The 21501-nt window shown below is 42.3% G+C and overlaps 1 protein-coding gene across 1 annotated transcript in view; it reads left to right on the top strand.

The window, feature by feature from the left end:
• Positions 1-21501, top strand: part of mdga1 (MAM domain containing glycosylphosphatidylinositol anchor 1) — a 204385-nt gene that overhangs the window by 116343 nt on the left and 66541 nt on the right. The window contains exons 4-6 of the mRNA XM_079998269.1: positions 887-1083; positions 3899-4031; positions 20689-20958. Of these exons, the coding sequence (XP_079854395.1) occupies positions 887-1083; positions 3899-4031; positions 20689-20958 (600 nt within the window). The remainder of the gene's footprint in view (positions 1-886; positions 1084-3898; positions 4032-20688; positions 20959-21501) is intronic.

Genomic DNA, 21501 nt, shown 5'->3' with positions numbered 1-21501 from the left:
GCGGCGCGGTCGACGTCAGCTCCCGAGTGGGATTTCTCACGGTGTCAACTTGAAGGGAGTTGAGAAATACCTACGTCAGTGTAATTTAAAAATATATATAAAAATCGAGGTTGATTTGGGGGAAAGGGAGATAAAATGAGAGAAGCGCCTCCCGAGGTAAACACGGGTTCTGGGTATGGGTGAAAACTGCTTTCTATACTAAATTAGAGCTTGGTAGCTGGTGTCGTTTTTAGGTGATAACTTGGAGCTTGGTGTGGTGCGATGATACCGTGGGATTGTGGTCATTAAAAGGGGCGGGGGCGTTTAAGGGTGTTGATTTGGTCCAAGTTTTGAGACAGTGCGATGCTCGATAGCTTTGCTCTTCGCCATTGCTTTCCTGACCATCTTGGAAGGGAAGACCCGTCTCACGTGTTCGTCAGCGACGAAAAGTCGGTGTTCTTTATATCGAGAGTCGGCTCTTTACGAGTGACTCAGCTTGTTTTCCCCCCTGTCCTTTTCGTTCGCAAAGCGAGAGCGGAGCGTGGGTGAGTTGGCGGAGTGACTTCCTGCTACCCAGTCGTTTAAAAGATCTGTCTGCGAGGAACGAATCGTTTGCGAGTCTTGCGTCTCCATTGTCCGTTATCAAGGTGTCTTCCTTCCCTCTGTGATAAGGGGCTATACTAGTAAACCTGACTTGACATGACAAGTAATACACCCATGTCATGTCTCCCCAAAAAAAGACGTCTGCATTCTGTACCCTGTGCATAAATGGCTTTCATTTTGGGTTTTTCTCGGCGCACGTGTCTGTTTGAGGGATGCATTTGTGGCGATGAAGCGACCGCCCGCGTAAACCACGGGTTCCCCGTCATCCCAGGAGTGACATCTTGAGTCTCTGTTTCCTCGACAGACCTGGACACGCCCGTGCTGACAGTGCACCAGACCATCAGCGACGTGCGCGGCAGCTACTACCAGGAGAAGACGGTGTTCCTGCGCTGCACCGTCAACTCCAACCCGCCCGCCCGCTTCATCTGGAAGCGCGGCAGCACCGCCATCGAGCAGAGCAAAGACAACGGGGTGGACATCTACGAGCCGCTCTACACGCAGGTAGAGAAAAAACAAAAACAACAAAGAAAATCATAAATCACGGAAAATCATGTAAAAATCATGAGTCAGTCAGTCAGGGGCTCCGTGCAGAGACCAGGGGGTGGGAAGACAGGTGTGCCTGATGTACGCCGCATGAAAAGAGTATTTGGACGAGAAAATCAGAATAAATGTGTACGTACAGTGTATCATGTAAACACATTCAAATACACACAGTGGGCGTGGCTTCTGCGTCATTCATCTTATACCTGCAGTCTTACAGTTATCGTACCTCGTACCTCCTTAAATGAGGTAAAATACGAGCGTTAAGGTGGAAAGGCGCAGGACTGGCATGCTACAGTGGTACCGTGTCGACGCTAGGCTCTAAGCTGAAAGCTAATATTCACCTAAGAACCTCCTCCTCCTCTTGGCCATAGAAAGTTTTGACCTCCACACGTTATTGCCTTCATAGCATTGCACAGTAATTGCATTTCTTTACTGTTTATTTCCCTCTTTTTTTTTTTTCGCCGTCATTGGGCACGTCCTCAAAACCATGCTTGAATCCATCAACACAACAGCCTTGCCAGTCAGACAGCCAATAACGCGGCCGAAGAATAAACCGAGCGCTCGCTCGGCCAGAGAGCCGGCCGTTCCTCCAGCCAACCCGCCAGACTGTGAAGCGCTCGCTCTGCCAAACTGTCTGTCCCTTAAATGCCCAAATTCCCAGGCAGCTTCCCACCGCCAGAAGGGTGTGAAGGATTCAGGAGAGCAAGTAGTTTGTTGAGCACTCATCGAAACACGCAGGGGCAACGTTACTGCCACGCCTACAAAGTTACGACGACGACTACAAAGTTACTACTACGCACATATTAAGGACGGCAGCAGGCACCCCAAAGTTAGTCAATACCAACTAACTTTGTGTTTAAGTCTTACCACTGATACCTGAGTCTTATCAATGTCAATGTCAATCAATGTCGCTTGAGTTTCAACTGAATAACTAACTTAATAATATATAACTTAACTTAGTGTCAGCTTGTCCTCATATTGGGGACCTGGATATTTGGCATTTGAATGCATTTACTGTGGTCCTTCAGTCTGCTTACCCAAACTCTCACCTTAACCCGAACCCTAACCAAGCCCGTACCTCAACGTAAGCATCTTGAAGGCATGCCTCAACTCAACAAGTTCTAACCTCATGTCCAACCATATTGATTTTCGTATTGAACCGTGTTGATTTCTTCTACCTTAGCACCTATCCATAAGCATTTCCGACTGTCTACAAATCAACTTTTAAACTGTGATGTAGCTCGGGGTGAAATGCTGACAATTCAGCTCCTATTGACATTGACTGGATTCCAACTCTGATATCAACAGTTTAACATTAACATGGGACATGTTGATGCTGAAGTTAACTTTTGCCATTGACTCAACCCATACTGAGATGAGCATTAACGTTGGGATGATGCAAATGAAGTGTAACCCACCAAATTAATTTCAAGACAGGCATACGTACAGACACCTTCACACAGTCGCCACCCTCCTCTCTCTCTCTCTCTCTCTCTCTCTCTCTCTCTCTCTCTCTCTCTCTCTCTCTACCCACTCCTTGAATTGATTCAGTTGCTAATCAGTGCATGACTAATGTGCACAGTGTGTGTCTGTGTAACAGCATTTATTATACTCTGGCTCATTTATAACCATAACGATTTACAATATCACTAGCCAGTGGAGATTAAATTAAAACCAAATATTTTTTATAAGCCTATGAGTTTATCATAAAAATTCTCTATATAATTTTAATTATATAGATGATTGAATTCAAATGATATAGAATTTTAATAAGATTATATGGCGAGCCGCCATTTTATTAAAACCACCACTAATAACCACTAATAACGTGTAGTTCCCCCTCGTGTCGCCAAAACAGCTCTGACCCGTGGAGGCACGGACTCGACAAGACCTCTGGAGGTGTCCTGTGGTATCTGGCACCAGGACGTTAGCAGCAGATCCTTTAAGTCCTGGAAGTTGTGAGGTGGGGCCCCCATGGATCGGGCTTGTTGTTCCAGCACGTCCAACAGATGCTCCATCGGATCGGACCCTAACCCCGGTCATCCACATGATGTAGAAGAAAATGTGATTCATCAGACCAGGCCACCTTGCACTGTGTGTTCAGACATCTTTCTATCACAGCAGCATTACCTTTTTCACCGGTTTGTGCTACATTGGCTCTTCTGTGGGATCGGACCAGACGGGCTGGACTTCACTCCACAAGTGCATTAATGAGGCCATGGGCCCCATGACCCTGGTTCACCTGTTGTCCTTCCTTGGACCACTTTTGGTCGGTACTAACCACTGCGTACCGAGAACACCCCACAGGACCTGCTGTTTTGGAGATGCTCTGCCCCAGTCGTCTAGACATCACAATTTGGTCCTTGTCAAAGTGACTCAGATTCTTACGTTTGCCCATTTTTCCTGCTTCCAACACATCACCTTCAAGAAATGACTGTTCACTTGCTGCCTCATATATCCCACCCCTTGACAGGTGCCATTGGAACAAGATGAGCAATGTTATTCACTTCACCTCTCAGTGGTTTTAATGTCGTGGCTGATCGGTGTGTGTATGAACACGATTCCCATTTTGTTTTTCTTTCACTTTTCCTAAATGTTCACTATAAAGAATGTTATGACTAGACAACATTAGTTTACAAATAATGTAATATTCTAACATCTTTGCGTGTGTGTGTGTGTGTGTGTGTGTGTGTGTGTGTGTGTGTGTGTGTGTGTGTGTGTGTGTCTGTGTGTGCTTGCGTGCGTGCGTGTGTGTGTGTAATGTACCATTCAGGGGGAGACCAAGGTGCTGAAGTTAAAGAACCTGCGACCCAAGGACTTTGCCAACTACACCTGCCAGGTCTCCGTCCGAAACGTGTGCAACATTGAGGATAAGTCGGTCACCTTCAGACTCACCAACGCTACCAGTGAGCTGCTTAGCATCAAAACACTAACACACACACACACACACATGCACACACACATGCACACGCACACACACACTCATTTGGCTGTCATTGATTCAATTTCTCATTTCCTGCTCCCTCTCTCCGTTTGGAGGGTTTGGATGCTCCCGCCGCGTCCAAATTCTCCTCTGTCCTCTCGCTGTGGATTGAGTCAAGTCTTTTTTTTTTTTTTCCCCGTTTCTCTTATTCTCTCTTTTTTTCCCTCCCTCTCTCACTCTCACTCTCGCCCAACCGTCGACGAGTCCTCGTCCTCTCATAGCGGACGAAATAACTTCAACTTCAATGCTTCGATCGCTCTTTCTCTCCGCCGCCTCAGTTTCTTTGATGTCATTATACCCCTGTGCCTTTCTTCTCCCCATCTCTCTGTGGTCTCGTTCCTCTCTGTCTCTCTCTCTCTCTCTCTCTCTCTCTATCTCTCTCTCTCTCCCTCCCTCTCTCCCTCTCTCTCTCTCCTCCCGCCTCCCTCTCTATCTGCCCCATTGTCTGTCTTGTTACTCCTCGTCTCATCTTCGGAGCTCGTCTTGTGTATTGTCGGCTGTAATTCAACTTCCCGACTCCCTGTTATCCGCCGCTCTCGCTCTGTCCGTCTTCACGCCAGCTCGCCCGAAAAAAAAGAAAAAGAGAAGAAAAAAAGAAATAACTCACAGGAGCTTTTTTCTGTTGTTGCTGACAACAGCCCTGTCAATTTGGCAACGGCGGGATGGTCACACTCCTCAGAGATGGCTGTGTTGGCTGGCAGGCATTTTTGAGTTCGTCCTTCTATTCTTTCTCTCCTTTATATTTCTTGACTGCTCACACAGTTTTCTTTCTTCCATCATTGTCAAGTTTCATTTTCTTGCCATTAATCATAGTTACAGGTTTACATGGTGGTTCCTGAATTTCCCCTATGGCGGTTTAATAATGTACTGTCTTATCTTATCTTATCATATCTTATCATATCTTCTTATCTTATCTTATCTTATCTTATTATCTTATCTTATCTTATTATCTTATCTTATCTTATATTATCCTATCTTAAATCATCTTAACAAAGGACAATTAGAAGATGTAACACTGTATTACATATTTTTTGTAATTTGTAATTTGTAAAATTTGTAATAACTTGATAGAATTTAATACATTGGCCGTTATAATGTTATTACACCCCATTTTGTAGTAACGTTTTAAAATATAATGCATTGGCCATTATTATGTAATTACACCATATTGTCTAATAATGTGCTAAAATATAATGCATTGGCCATTATTATATAATAACACCACATTTTGGAATAACGTGTTAAAATATAATACACTGGCCATTATTACATTATGTAATAACACCACATTTTGGAATAACTTGCCATATTCTATAATAAACATTGAATGCAATATGTAATAGGTTTTGCAGAAGCGTTCAGGATGTTTTTTCATGTTATTACATAATAATAACAGTCAAACGTAATACTTATTTGAACTTATTTAAAAATCGGGTAAATGCAGAAACTTCCCAGTGATAAAACACTGTTGCCTGTCTGCCTTACAATTAGTGGAATATAGTTCTGCAATTTAAACAGGAAAATAATCAAATATAAATATATAATATTTTAGAGTTTGAGTTTTTGTTATTCATGAAATGTCTTTAAAAGGTGACCTAGAACATATACACAGGAAACAAAAGCTACAGATCAGACTGTGAGTAGACAGAGTTGATGAAACAGAGAGCGAGAGCGAGAGAGAGAGAGGGAGAGAGAGAGAGAGAGATGAATAATGAGCGAGAGAGAGAGAGATAAAGAGAGAGAGAGAGAGAGAGAGAGAGAGAGGGGGGACCTCTATAAAACATGGAGGATATGACAGTAATGGCTGAACCGGGGGGAAGTGAACCATTTGGATGACAATGAAAGGGGGAAGGTCAGATCGACAGACATATTGAAAGAGAGCAATATAAGTGAGTGTGCCGGAGGAAGAATGGAGCCGATGATAGTTCATTAGGCCGAGGAGGGAGAGGGAATGATGATAAAGGAAAAGTACAATATACCTCCTCATTGGAATTGGGATAAAGACCCAGTGCTCAGAGCAAGCGCGGTGAGAGGCCAAGTCACCACCACTGACACCGACGGCAAGTGGTGGCTGGGTTGGCAACCATGCGTCAGCTCTTTGGTTGCCAATCGATAAAACGGCGGCAGAAATTAAATCATTTTATAATTGACGAATACAAAATGAAACTTAGGAAAATAGCCCCGTTTCAATGTCAGGACATTGGATGTGGAAACATTCTAATTAACTGAAATGATTGAACTTTACCTAAGTTAAATAATTGAACATGTTTACATTGAACAGTTTGTCTTATTTTAAGGTAAACAATGTGATGAGGGTTATACCTTATTATTTTTGTTGATGACATTTGACAAACTGGGCAACCCAGCGCTACCAGATGTAGATAATTATTGTATTCCTTCCATAATTTAGCCCTTTGTGCGATGCACTGCAATAAAAACAAAACAAAAAAAACAAAAAAACTAAACGTACGATAATTTTGACATAGTGACATAGTTTCAGGGGTTTTTTGTTCATGATAGTGAAATGGTACAGAGCTCATACGGAAGCAGCGTCATTATTCATTGTACGTTAACTATGTGTAATGTATAAGGGAAAACTGACCCTGAATCTGCCATAAATGATCCATCCGCATGGCTGAGGGGCCTCGGCACAGTTTTATATACGGTGCGTTGCAAACGCTGCTCTGGTCGTGCCACAGGCTGGATTTAAATATACGATAGTTTGCCCTGAAAAACGATTATTCTGGATTCCTTGTACCATTATTTGGTTTTCGGCGTCTGGCAACACTGAGGCTGGCAGACTGCGCAACATAAGATAAGATAAAACTATTTTAATCCCTGCGGGAGAGACACCTTCAGCAAATCACTCGAAAAAGGGATAAAAAGAACATAGTTCACATCGATCCACAAAGTTAACATGGAGTAGCACTAGTCATCCTAACTAGTAGCACTATGCTAACTGCTAGCACAATGCTAACTAGTAGCATGATGCTAACTAGTCGTAGTGAGCCTAATTTAGGCAATGGCAGATAATGGTTGGTTAAATAAAATACAATGGATGCAATTGCCCTAATCTGGCTGATGGGAAAACTGGGCAACTGTATTGTAGTCTTGTATAGATATATATATTTATTATATATTGTGTATACACCGACCAGGCACAACATTAAAACCACAGGTGAAGTGAATACCATTGGTCATCTCGTTGAACAGTCAGTTCTTGAGGTTGATGTGTTGGAAGCAGGAAAAATGGGCAAACGTAAGGATCTGAGTCACTTGGACAAGGACCAAATTGTGATGTCTAGACGACTGGGTCAGAGCATCTCCAAAACAGCAGGTCCTGTGGGTGTTCCTGGTATGCAGTGATTAGTAGCTACCACAATTGGTCCAAGGAAGGACAACAGGCGAACCAGCGACAGGGTCATGGGCGTTAATGCTGGCTATGATAGAAAGGTGTCAGAACACACAAATGGGCACGTGAGCGTCAGAACTGGACCATGGAGCAATGGAAGAAGGTGGCCTGATCTAAGGAATCTACATCATGTGGATGGTCGGGTGCGTGTGCTCATTTACCTGGGGAACAGATTGTACCAGGATGCATTATGGGAAGAAGACAAGCCGGTGGAGGCAGCGTGATGCTCTGGGCAATGTTCTGCTGGGAAACCTTGGGTCCTGGCATTCATGTGGATGTTACTTTGACACGTACCACCTTCCTAAACACTGTTGCAGACCAAGTGCACCCCTTTATAGAAGCGGTATTCTCTGATGGCAGTGACCTCTTTCAGCAGGATAATGTTTCCTGCCACGCTGAAAAAAGTGTTCAGGAATGGTTTGAGGAACACGACAAAGAGTTCAAGGTGTGGACTCGGCCTCCAAATTCTCCGGATTTCAATCCCGTCGAGCATCTGTGGGATGTGCTGGAACAACAAGCCTGATTCATGGGGGCCCCACCTCGTATTTTACAGGACTTAAAGGATCTGCTGCTGACGTCTTGGTGCCAGATACTACAGGACACCTTCACAGGTCTTGTGGAGTCCATGCCTCCATGGGTCAGAGCTGTTTTGGTGGCACAAGGGGGAGCTACGCAATATTAAGTAGGTGGTTCTAATGTTGTGGCCGATCGGTATGTACTGTATATAGATATATACCGGTTATATATTAATTGGGACAGTGTTTGAGTGGCAGCAGAAATCAGGCATCTCGCAGGAAGTCCACTGTGTCTAGATCTGACAGAGGAAGATAAACACGGAAGGATGCGAGGGAGGATCGACAGATGGAAGGGAGAAATGCATGCATGTGTGAGCAAGTGCATGCATGTGTGTGTGTGTGTGTGTGTGTGTGTGTGTGTGTGTTACAATTTGATTCCCACCCAGCGTACTGCAGTGTGTCTCTCTGATGGGATCTGGGATCCGCGCCTCAGAGGTGCTCAGGATGGATAAAGGGTGATGGAGGGAGCGCGAAGACAGGATAGAAGGAGAGGAGCGGGAGTTCATAAGTGAGAGAGAGAGCGAGAGAGAGAGAGAGAGGAAGAAGGAGAGGGCGGGGGAGGCTACGAAAGTCGAGTGCAGGTTCAAATACAGAGAGGTGATGGAGGCAGAGAAAGAGAGTCTTAACAGCCCTGCGATGAACAGAATAGATTCAGGTGGAAATGAAAAGATGGAGAGAGGACCCAAATCCACGCTTTGCTTTGTGTATTTATTTGTCAGCACTCTCGCCTTCCGCGCAGCATCCCCTGTTCTCTGCGTGGATTAGGTTTATCACGTCGGGTCGTGCCATCGCCACTCCTTTGCCGGGACGAGGGGAGTGATTGATTTATTTGTGTTCGGGTTTTTTTTTTTTTCCGTCTTAATCCCACGCCGGGATTGAAGTCGCCCGGTAACTGACGGCAGCGGCTAAATCCTCTTTCCCTGCCTGTCGTGGAAATAAAACAGGCGGATGACGAGGTAAGGGAGGAGAGGAGCGAGGGAGGAGGGGGACTCCGAGAATAAATGAGATTACATGAGATTAGATTCAGTCGATTGTCCCTTGTAGCTGAAATTTGCTTTTCTGCTTCCAATACCAATTCAATTTTTGCATCATAAATGACTGTCGATAGAATAATCAAAAATATGTGAGATATAGACTAGTATCACACTATCACAGAACACTGTATCTATAACCACACAGTTGAATAGTAATGAATATATATATATATATATATATATATATATATATATACACACAGTATATGCCATCTTCTGGACTGTCAAAAAAAGTAAAAATTAATTAATTAAAGTGAAAAAAAGTGTTTCTTTAATTATTTATTTCATTGTATAAATTATTTATATTTAATTATTAACAACAAAAACATATATATGTAAAAATATACATTATATCTACAGTACTGTATATGGCAAACAGTAAGCGATGAACTCTGCTACTCTACTGTGTTTAAACTGCTGGCAGTCGATGAAAGCGATTTCTACTTCATGTTCTGGAGGCCCCTGTTCGACGTCCTAATTTGACATCATCTGACAGTCCATTACTGTGCTACACGTGTTACAGTGGGTGATCATGCTTCTGGAATCCGTCTTTCCTTTTTTTATGAGTAGGGAGTGGCAGGAGAGAAACTTGCCAATGAGGAAATAAGTTATTCATCTCTAGGTGGCGCCGGCATCAAGTCAGGCAGATCTTTATGACACCAAGCGGACCTGGGCCGGTTGACGTCAACAAAACCTAATATCAACGCATTATTTTACGTATATTCCCCGATAGTGATCATTTGTGGAGGTTTTGAGGATGAGTACCGGTGCTCTCATTAGACATTTACACGCAATAAATATTTGCGAAACGATGGTGTTGAGATGGTGAGAACATCTAGAACACTATGAAGCTTAGAAAGTTGCATTTCTGTACTGTGATTCATTAATTTGACTATACACTGTATTGATATTGAGACGACCACAATTCCAGACGATATCTAGTCTGATCTCAGAATAAGTCTATGTAGTGTCACCAACCCTATAACCTGGCATTAAAAAGAATCGTAGGTGTTCCAATCAAAACCGTAGCTCTCACTACAGGTTCGAAGGCATCCGTGTCCGCTGATTTGAGTTTGCTGATTGAGTAAGAGTCACACGAGGACATTTTTTTACCCCTCAAAGATGGAGGGAAATAACTTAAATTAAGGTTGCGGCCACTCCAGGGTGAAAACAAACAGGGAACGTTAAATCTTACAGGGAAGCCAAAGACAACGGCGTGGTCATTTGCCTAATCAGCAGTGAAAGTGAACTCTAGGTGACTCGCTTGGAGCCACATCAGGACGTGGCGCCACTGTGAGCCAATAGAAACAGCTCCATTTACTGTGTATACATTGAGGTTTGTTAGTCCGTCTTTAGAACGCAGTAAACCCTACACGCTGGTAATAAAACATTATCTCACGTTGTAAACGATTGGGTTCCTATTTGGCGAGAACGCTTCGCTGAATCCCAGTTCAGCCAAAAACAACTTGTCGATACGCTTGAAGGAGATGACATTTTTACATAAATGTGGAACAGAAAATTGGTTGAGGTAGTCGCTCCCTATCTTATTTGTTTTTCTCCTTCTTTCATTGCATTGTTTTTTGTTTTGTTGTTACATATTTTATTGTTTGCTCAAGATCCCCAGCAACACTCCTGTTATTGTTAATTTGCACAAGGTCAATGAACAACTTTCCCCTCATTTCATTATCAAACACATATTTCTCTGGTTGACTCCACGCATGCACAGCATATCAGCGTGGAATACTTCGGGGGTTTTTTGGGCCCCTCTTTGCTGAAAGCCAGGTTGGAACACACTCTCCCGTTAAAACCCAGGATTGAGCTATCGGACGCAAACTTTTTTTCTTACGGCTGCTCTCCACACGCATCTCTTTTTCGCTCCGACCCTCCGTCCCCTCATCCGTCCACAGTCGGAGAGGAGTCTGCTGTGACGGAGATGCTGATGCAGAGAGGCAGCGAGATTAAGAGAGGGAGTCGTACACAGCCGGATAAAGTGATGGCGGGCGGCAGGGAGACGGATACACAGTAAAAAAAACAAAAAAAACAACAAAAAAAAAACAGGACAGCGAAAGCGATTGAGAAAGAGAGACACTCTTTTTCCAGGCGTCAAGGCCGCCGCCCTGCAGATAAATCCTATTGCTTTGGGAAATGCCTGATCCCATCCCACAGCCCCCCACCCCCCGCAGCTCTTTATTTTTTTATTGTTACCGTTTGACTTTTTCGCACAAATTCTTTGCCTCCGTGTAGGATTTGGTGTATAAACATGTGCTCAACCCCCTTGCACAAACTGTAGAGAATCACCTTCAAGACGCCATTCACAACAGATTGTCCTGTAGTGTAAATAAACTCAAGGCAGCTGGTCCCTGTGTGGAGTTCTGATAGGACAGGAATGCGACATTTGATTTATTTATTATACAACAGTTGTTATTGGTAAAGCAAAATTAGTTCAAGTCACCTTTTTTGACCCATTGCTATTTAAAGTAAACAGCCCACCCACACACAAGTACACGAATACACAAACTACTAAATAAAAACAACATAAGGCAAGAAGAACAATGATCATGAAAGAGAAAATAAATGACAAAAACAGAAATGTATATAAAAAAAAACAACTATAGAGGAATAAATACAAATATAGCTTACAATATGACAAAAATCTGAAAATAAAATACAAATATAAGCTCAGATAATGAAAAATAATCTGGGACAGGTTTAGGGCATATTTAAATTTAGAGTTATGGATATAAATACATTACTGGACTGTGACAAGAGGCCAGTTGTGCAGTCTGGAACGTTTTATTTTATTTATTTTATTTTAGGGAACTTTCCGGGCAGCTCTTTGGGCCTTTAGGGATATTTAAGGTGTGCTGGTTCACAACTCTCGAGTCTATGGCTGACCAGAGAGCATCGAGGGATAAAATAAATAAGTGTTCCTCGGTTACAAGAAACAATAAAAGTCCAATTCTCTATTAAGCCCATAAATTCCTTGTAGGCCTCTGTCCAGCTGCTGCGTTTATTCTTTTTCTCTTTTCCAGCCGTGTTGTTATGTTTTTACTTCACTGTTAATGTGGTTTTAGTTCAGAAAAGTGAATTTTAAACCGGCATTTTGACGGTAGTTCTGACTGTGAGAAGGTCTGCTGCGTGGTGTGAACAGCATCAGCTCTCACGGACATCATGACTCACTTGTCAACACAGATGTTGGTGTGTGTGTGTGTGTGTGTGTGTGTGTGTGTGTGTGTGTGTGTGTGTGTGTGTGTGTGTGTGTTTGTGAGGATATGTGTGTGTGGTTTGTTTTATTTATTGAGAGGAACACTAGGGAAATGTCCACAAAACACACCTTTTTGAGCAATTAATTCAATTAAATTATTCATGGTAAAATTTCATCTTCCGCAGACGTTCCATAATATATCAGTTATTCACAACACCAATAATCTAATATTAATTTTATAACAATATAATATAATAAAATATAATATAATATGATATACATTTTTAATCATCTAATATTATAATATTATATATGCAATACAATAATAATTATACAGTAAGATTTTTACTAATTTTAGTAAAAATGGCATTAATAATATGTTAAAATTATATATAATAGTAAATAACATAACATGTAATAAATAAAATAATATAGAACTATTTTAGTTTTAGTAACATTGTGATTTTTGAGAGGTCAGGTATAACACATTTATTCAGCTTTTTGATTTATTTGTGTTTTTTTTACATGTACGCTTGCGTGTGCTTATATTCCATCTATGTGTTGTTGTACATGTTTTTTCTTTTTCATAACATGGAAGTTGACAGAAGGATTTATTTGCTGATTGCAGTTGTTACACCAGTCAAATTTCCTTGTCGGCTCTTGAGCCGACAAGGAAATCTGACGGAGCGAGGTGCTACATGAGTGTGTGTGTGTGTGTGTGTGTGTGTGTGTGTGTGTGTGTGTTTAGTGTGTTAGAGTGTGTGCATCGCTCCGCCTTTCTCCACGTCTCTTTCATTTTGGTGATTGCAATCTGTTAAAAGGCGGATTAGACACAGGATGTTCTGCACAAAGTCTATTAGTGGAATGAATCCCTTCCTGTTTCCACCCGACTCTTTCTCCTGGTGGGGATTAACTTCCACTGCAGGTCGCTGAAAAGCCTGGGTTCAGGAAAAAAAGGACTCTCAGTTAATCCATCGTAAGCGTATTTTCTACACATATGTTCTTGGAAGTTTGTGAATTGGTCTCGTAAATGCATTCAGATGGGAAGTCCCCCATTCAAGTGCTTGACAAATGTGGAATCAGCTTTTTTGAATTATTATTTGGAATCCATCCCGTAGGATTTTTTTTAGTTGGATTTTTATTGTAATTTTTTTCCGAGGCCCTTTTCGGGCTAAACATGTCTGGAACAGGTCAACCACTGGCTCTACAGACATGGTTGAGGTGTTGTTTCAACCGGGAAGTCACAGACATCTTGTGGTTCAAGTTTCATCTATATCGATCCACATGGATCGCAGCAGGAATTTGTGAAAAACCGGCAAAATGTGACCGGAAGTAGCCCACCGTTTGTGCATCGCCGACACGCCAACCTTCCAAAATTTCCGGTCGGATGGTGGAAGTGGAGCAAGACCCTTTGTGACAAAATCGTCCATGGCTATATACAGTATGTGCAGGTTCAAAGCCCCTTCACGGCCACTTGTCATCACAAAACACGTAAAAACATAGAAACAGTAGGTCTAAGGTTAATATTATCGTTTGTTTCGTCACACCAAACAGCCTAATCAAGCTACTCAAGTTTTGTTTTTTTAATTTGTTCATTATATTCTATATACTGCAGTTCATTATATTCCCAGTGGATATAACACCGTATGGCCTAATGAGGAATTTGGCGCTGAAACGGCTCCGTACGTCCATTCCCATCGTGCGAGCTGCGTGGTGTAGACTCCATCACTTTGTAGTGGTTACAAACTGCATGTGTGTGTGTGTGTGTGTGTGTGTGTGTGTGTGTGTGTGTGTGTGTGTGTGTGTGTGCGCCTTACATGCATAGCGTCGGCGGGGCGTTTCGTTTGATATTTTATTCTTTTGCCCTTTTTGTGAGTATAAATGTATTCTGTTCCATCTAACCCCGTGCCGTGTACCTCCTGCAGCATTCGAGCCAGTTGTAACACGCAAACTGTAGGAGTCGAAAACAGCCGAAAACATATGCCATATGCCACATAACCGTGTTTGTGTCCTCACGCATGGAGTTAGCTCGCAGCTCCAGAGCAACGGCTCCGAACCATGTCGCAAAAGTTGAAAAAAGTTTAGATGTCTCTGAGGGACATGCAGTGTTTTATCCGTTTGAATGGAACCATGTTGTTGGGAACTTCCACACGGAGTGATTTCCTTTCACAGAGACACCGTGAGACAGGACTACAGGCGGAAGACACACACCTTCTCCTTTTTAGGATAAAGTCATAACAAGCAACAAGTGTATCAGCTTGTATTAGTAATTCTGTGTGTGACAAGGACTCGGAAAACCACGGTCACTGCGTTATAACTTCAGCCGATGCTGCGTTCATTGGAAACTCGGAAAATGTAACTTGTTTTAGATGTAATGCTGATGTAAAGATGAGCAACAGCACAAACTGATGCTACGTTGATTTATTTGGATAGAAAACAAATGATGTAACGCGACCATTTCCATCTATATCTTTCCCCCTCACAGACATATAGACCGTAAAATGTCCAGTACACAGCAGAAACGGACAAAAGTGCTTGGAAAAGGGCTTACATTGTTGGGATTTAACCCTATCAGATTGGAGCTTTGGAGCGGCTGTGTACGTGGATAAACGCTCCTGACGATCTGATCCTCCGCCCATCTCCTCATGAGTCAGCAGCACTTAACGCCGACCTTTCAGCTTCCTGCTGCTTCTGCTGATCACGGAGGAACCCAAAAAACTGACCCGCCCTGACACCCTGGTTGGATTCTGGTGAGATGCAGCAGAGGGTTCAAATAAGAAATTGTACATTTGCTTAATACATGAGAAAAGGTAAAACAAAACAACCCCCCCCCAAAAAAAAACCCCCAAACAAACGAAAAAGGGCAATCATGTACAGTATTCATATCAAAAGCCTGATTTGACTGCATCAAAAAATATAAATAATAATTTCGATGAAGTGTTTACTCTTAAAGGTTATAATAAACTATAACATTTTTCATAATATTAAAGTATCTTAAAAACCCTATAGCACCCTATAGGGTTTATGTCCATTTATAATGTTTTATAAGATGCTATATCTATATACATAAAAGCTTATATCTATAATACAACTGGGCCTCATTGGGTCTAATGCCTCTATGAAGGTGTAAAAAAAAAAGCTGTGTAAAATAAAATAAGCCCCATTCTGACAAAAAACGTACAGGTCAAAGGTAATCGGGTGACTGGTTGGTTAGCTTTTGGATAGCTGAAGAGCCATGCCCAAATTTATACTGATTTTCCGTGTCAAGTCCATTTATAGATTTAGGGAAATTGCGTTGGGGAGCAGGAAAGGAAATTGGCTGAAATGCGTGGGCGCAAATTGGTTGTAAATTGAACATTTCACCCTTTTCAAAGCCTAATCAGCGTATGCCAGAAAGAAAACAAAATTGTTTCAAGTTGAATTCCAAACTCCAGGTTTGGAACCATTTACCTGATAGAGTATAAGCTCGCTGCATACTCTCTCACTCCCAAACACTCTCTAATTATAGGGAGCCAACAATGGAGGCTATTTTAACTCACTTTGGCTGTATATTGGCTCTATTTCCTTGTTGCCCTAACTCTTCTCTTTTACAACTTGGGCTGCTTTAGCAGGTATGTTGCAGTTGAACTGAACACTGGCTACTTCTTGCTATGACTTCTAATAGCACTCTGAAAGACTGTGTTGATAGCTATTCTCGTCTTGCTTCATCGCTTCATTCTTTCCGCCTGGAGACCTCTGAGGAATTTTCTGTTTTTATTTTTATGGACCAGATGTCTGAGCCTTAGAGTCCACCATTATACCCAAACCAGGACTGGAAACCCCCTAAAGCCACAATGTGATCTATGTTTTGTTTTCTCAGCTACAGAAACTTTAGAGCTTACGTGGCAGATGCTCTTTGACATCAACCCTCAGAGAACACTGCGCTAAGACTGGACGAAGACTCTGGGCAGGATTTTCCCGCTCGCTGTCGTGGCAGACCAAATAATGCTTCTGCCGTCCGAATCCGCGGATCTATTGAATGGTGGAGTGATGGATTTTCTTCTTTATATACGCTGAACTTTTTATTTACATTATAAAAAAAAACAAAAAAACCTGCTGGGCTCATGTTGCTTCCATTGTGTATGGAAGTCAATGGAAAAAGAGAAACCTCTTGCTCGTAATAGAAAATTCAAGACTTTTGAGTCTCAATGGTTATGTCTACTTCTTCCTCTAAAGGGTTTCTCGGTTGTGATTTCAGGATCCTAAGGCTGAGGGAGACGCATATTTGGGGGCATAGTTGCCTTGCTTGACAGGTCTCTCTTCCTTTCGCACGCCAAAACTCTGCCTCGTTGCCCATATTTAGAAGGTTCTCGCTCCAAGGTCCCAGTCCGGGTGAACCCAAACTGGAGGCTTGAAGCTGTTTCTTGGCAAACCAATGGGTGACATCACAGGCACTATTTCTGATCATACAGTTCAAGCCCTCCGCTATGTGTTATCTACGCACAAGTACAGTGTTTTGTTTTTATCCCCGTGTCTGGATGGCTTCTGTCGCACTCAGTAACATTTGGCCTCAATCCTAATCTTATTTTTGTTTATTGCTGCTGGGTCACAATTCAATTATGCATGTAGTCTTCTTTATCTTTCCAGAGATGACTTAATAAATGTTTTGGTGGTTATCATACTTTGAAATGGTTGTGAACTCTTTGGCGGACCAACCAGGGGGCTGGAAACTAGTGTCCAACTGGGTACGGCAGCCAGCTCCGCTACTGCATCTTTGCCCAAAAAGCTCTTTCCCTGCAAAGACCCCATCGACCACGCCGCTCTTAAACCGTTAAGAGGAACCGTTGGACAATGAACAAGTTCAAGAACTACACTTTATCTCGTGAAATTTCTGATCTGAATTTCTCATGAAATTCTAACGCTAGACTTCCTGTCTAGATTCAAAATTATGAATTTAAATGGAGATACTAACAACATGCAAAGATGGCCTTTATATGTTCTTGGATATTCAGGAAACAAATCTGTGTCCAGGCTTATGGTTATCTGCTTTTCGATGACCATAATACATCTGATTGCCGTTTAGATCAAAGCCTTTATTTTGCGTTTATTTCGGCAAAGGTCGGCAACTTAACCACAAGACAACCCGCCCCAAGGCTTGGCAAAATCAAAATTCAACTACTTTCGCCAGACGCTTTGGCTTATTTAAATTTTTCTCCTCAAAATCGGACGTTGAATCCGTCGATGCTAAATGTACGCAGAACTGATGATTGGCCGGCACAATTTGCACTGCACTCTTCACTTTTGAAAGTGAAATCTTTGCCTTATTTCCATCCAATAATCCAAGCTCTTCCCAACCAGATAACATTCTTCCAACCTCCCCAGCATACTACTTCACTCTGACCACCTCCACCCCTTTCGAAGTTTTAGGTTGCCATGGAAAATTACGTTGGGAGTGAAAATCTCTTATTTAAGTTGTACCATCAATATGATTTAAATCTAACCACTAATAATCCAAAGGATTCCGATACACACTTTATAGATAACAGATGGCTCTTACCGACATCTGTGTTTTAATTCTTTTACCTCCAGCAGTGAAAGAGTTGTATTTTAGGAGGTGGTTGAGGGGAAGTGCGGCTCATTATTGAGGCAGGACTGCACACGGGAGCCGTGGCTGAGAACAGAGGGCGACCCGGGTCTGGAGGAAAGCTGGCGGAATCCTTTGCCTTTCAGGGAGATGTTTCTGCCTGTAATTGCCAGGAAACTGTCTCCATTACGTATAAACATCCCCCAAAAAAACACGTTTCCTCGTGTTGAAGTCACTTGGCTCTGACACCCATAACATAGGTTATATTTGTTTATTGGCCATGAAGGCCCATTAGAGATTATTCATAGCCGTCTTTTATGCTGGATTGGAATGAATAACAAAATAGGTGTTGTTGAATTTATGGTTTATTGTGTGTGTGTGTGTGTGTGTGTATGTGTGTGTGTGCGTGCCTGTGTGCGTGCGTGTGTGCGTGCGTGTGTGTGTGTGTGTGTGTGTGTGTGTAGTTGTAGGGGTAGGGGTAGGTGTTCTTTGAATATGTCACTGAGCAGCATCAACATACACCGCAATTCAAAGCAGAGCCTCCACATAACTGGAGAAATTAGTGCGGAAAGTTAACTTGCTTGCTTAGTGGAACAGCAGTAAATGGTGCCAAAAGGTTATTGGTTTGACCTTTATCTCTGTAATTACGCTGGAAAACAACCGTGCCTGGTGTAGTTTATGCGATACACTGATATGTCAGGCTCATTCTGGTATTCACCGGATATAAATAGAGCCCATTTGTCAAAACATTCAAAACGTCTTAAACTTTTCTGTGGAGAAATAATGTCGAGTAGACAATAGCACATTTGTTTATATATATTGGAAATTCAAAATCAACATGCTTTCTACTATTTCTCTTGTCGCTATATTCGCAGGCTGTCATCAAATGGGAAGTCTGTTGACAAAAAACATTTTGAGTTTACAAATTTATCCAAATGTATTATCTACAGACTAAAACAAGTGTTGCAAGTTATTACCATTGACTTCAATAATAATCTCTATATATTTTCCTGCCAGGCACATTGGAACGAGCACTAGAGTCTCTTTTAGGTCTGCAGCCAGAACCAAAAATAAGCTTGGATTCAATTTTTTGTCTTTTCTTAACTTAAATAAGAACACAGACTGGTATAGCAACACTGCTCAATTTTTTTCCTCATAACTTTCTTCCTGATATACCTAAATTGATCTAAATAATTTATTGATCACCTTTAATGTACACTGAGAGCCAGGTCAATAACCAATAGTGATTGAAGCCAGGGCCATCAATGCTCCAAGCCCATTAGAATGACCTGCAAGATGGATTTAGACAAAAAATACAAAAAATACACCTCTCAAATGAAATTTTTTTTTTTTTAATAAAATACAAATAAAATTACATTTCAATATTTTAATTAAAAATTATAACAATAATGTTAATAATAATGAAAAGTAAAAATAATAATTAAATTAATAAAAAAAACCAATAACAACAATAATAACATAATAACAATAACCATCATCATCATCATCATCATCGTCATCATCATCATCATCATCATCATCATCATCATCGTCATCTTGATCTTCATCTAACCTCCAGAATAAGTTTTCTTCTTATTTCTATATAGTTATGACTATATATTTTCAGTAATAACCTACTATACTCAGTACTAGTCCTGAGGGTTCTGCATAGTCTGCAAGCCCAGATTCTGATCCGGCTCTGGGGGTCTGGGGGGGTATGTTCCCTTTTCCATCCTCCATCCTCGCCTTCGATTAGACCATGAGTCTCCTGTTGTGTTGTATTTTCACCCTTTTCTCAATCTTCAGCCTCGCACACGCTTTTATTTTGCCCATTTTCCTGTTTTGCTCCCTCATGCCGTAATGTTTATCCTGTGCCCTTTTCTCCGGCACAAGTGCAGAGTTGCGATCAATTTTCGCCTGGGACGGCATTTTTTTTTTTTAATCTTTTCCTTCCTGTACTTGGGGTTCTCCTGTTTCGGGTCATGCTGCTCTATTTGTGTACCGTCATCTGTAGGGAATTAGTCTGGACAGAGCTGCATTAGGTAGATATGGCAGGAGAGAGCCAGGGAATTGAGATCGCTTTTGGTGTTTAGCTTTTGGTGTTGTGCACTGAATAACACATGGTCTCCTATGTGTGCACTCACGCACACTTATATATACGTAGCACAGAAAAGCATTTGAATATGCACACACACACACACACATACACACACACACACACACACACACACACACACACACACACACACACACACACACACACACACACACACACATTAGGTGATACATAGACATACAAAGACTCATTCAGAAGCATAGAAACAGACAAACGTCAACTCTCACATCGTTTGTATTTCAGGATATTTTTGCTGTGTTTTGGGGTCCACTCCCGCCCTCCCTCCACTACACTATACACAGCTGTATAACACAGCTCCCAAAATGATGATGGTGACTTTGCAAGAGGTTAAATTCAATATAGTCCAAGGAGAGTTTGTTGAAGATGAATGTTTGCACCAGGGTTCTAACAATACACTACATCATCCGATGCTGCAGGAAAAAAAAACAACCCCGAAATAATGATAGACCGCTCTATTATGAAGAACATACTTTGATCTTGAGAACTTAGGAATAATGAAGAGTTGATTGGTGTTTTGTCTCAAGGTCACATCATAAGACATTTTTTTTTTTCCTACAATTGCAAAATAGTCGATATGACAAACCTCAGCATCTTCAAGACATGAAATGCTCGTTTCTGGGTTCCAACTTTCACCCCATCCCTGCCTCCTCCCAGGTCCCCCGGCCCTGCGGTTGTCGGTCAACGAGACCCTGGTGGTGGACCCCGGGCGGGACGTGACGCTGACCTGCGAGGTGACGGCGGGCTTCCCTCCGCCCACCGTGGCGTGGTCCCGCTACCCGGGCTCGCTGCCGCTCAGCGCCCAGGTCCGGGGCGGCTCGCTCATCCTGCGCGCCGTCACGTCCGCCGACGCCGGCTTCTACAACTGCACGGCTGTCAACAACGTGGGCAACCCGGCCCGCAGGAACGTCAACCTCGTGGTCAGAAGTGAGTGGGATAGAAAGCGCGTGTTTGCCGGTCCGTTGCTCTGTGATTTCTTGGATGTGTCGATTTATTACCTGTAATTTTGTGCCTCTGTCCCTTTTTAAGATCAGAAACGAGGTAAACTTGGTGAAATAGTATGGATTTTTTTTTCAAGTTTAACTGTAGGTTGCAGCCTTTTCCTCATACTCCACGCTCCATACTCCCATCAGGAGTTCAATGCAGGTACTGCTGGAGAAATGCACAATCTGCGTTCAGTGAAAAACCTCACTCCATTTTTCAAGTAGTATTCTAGTATATCAAGTGCAATACTATGTAGGCAGCTTAGCGCCTTTTGTCAGTACTGGATGCTCCACAATCCCATCAAGAGTTCAATGCAATTCATGCGAGACCAATGCACAATCTGCGTTCAGTGCGAAACCTCACTCCATATTTCAAGTATTATTCATAGGTATCAAGTAGTACATAAGTAGGTTTCAGCCTTTTCTCATTGAAGCATATGTGGCTCCATCCCTTTATCAGGAGTTCAATTCAATTAATGGGGGACAA

Source organism: Zeus faber (assembly GCF_960531495.2).
Source record: "Zeus faber genome assembly, chromosome: 3".
Taxonomy (NCBI): domain Eukaryota; kingdom Metazoa; phylum Chordata; class Actinopteri; order Zeiformes; family Zeidae; genus Zeus; species Zeus faber.
Note: the sequence above shows the minus strand (reverse complement) of the source record. Positions and strands in the feature narration are given on the sequence as shown.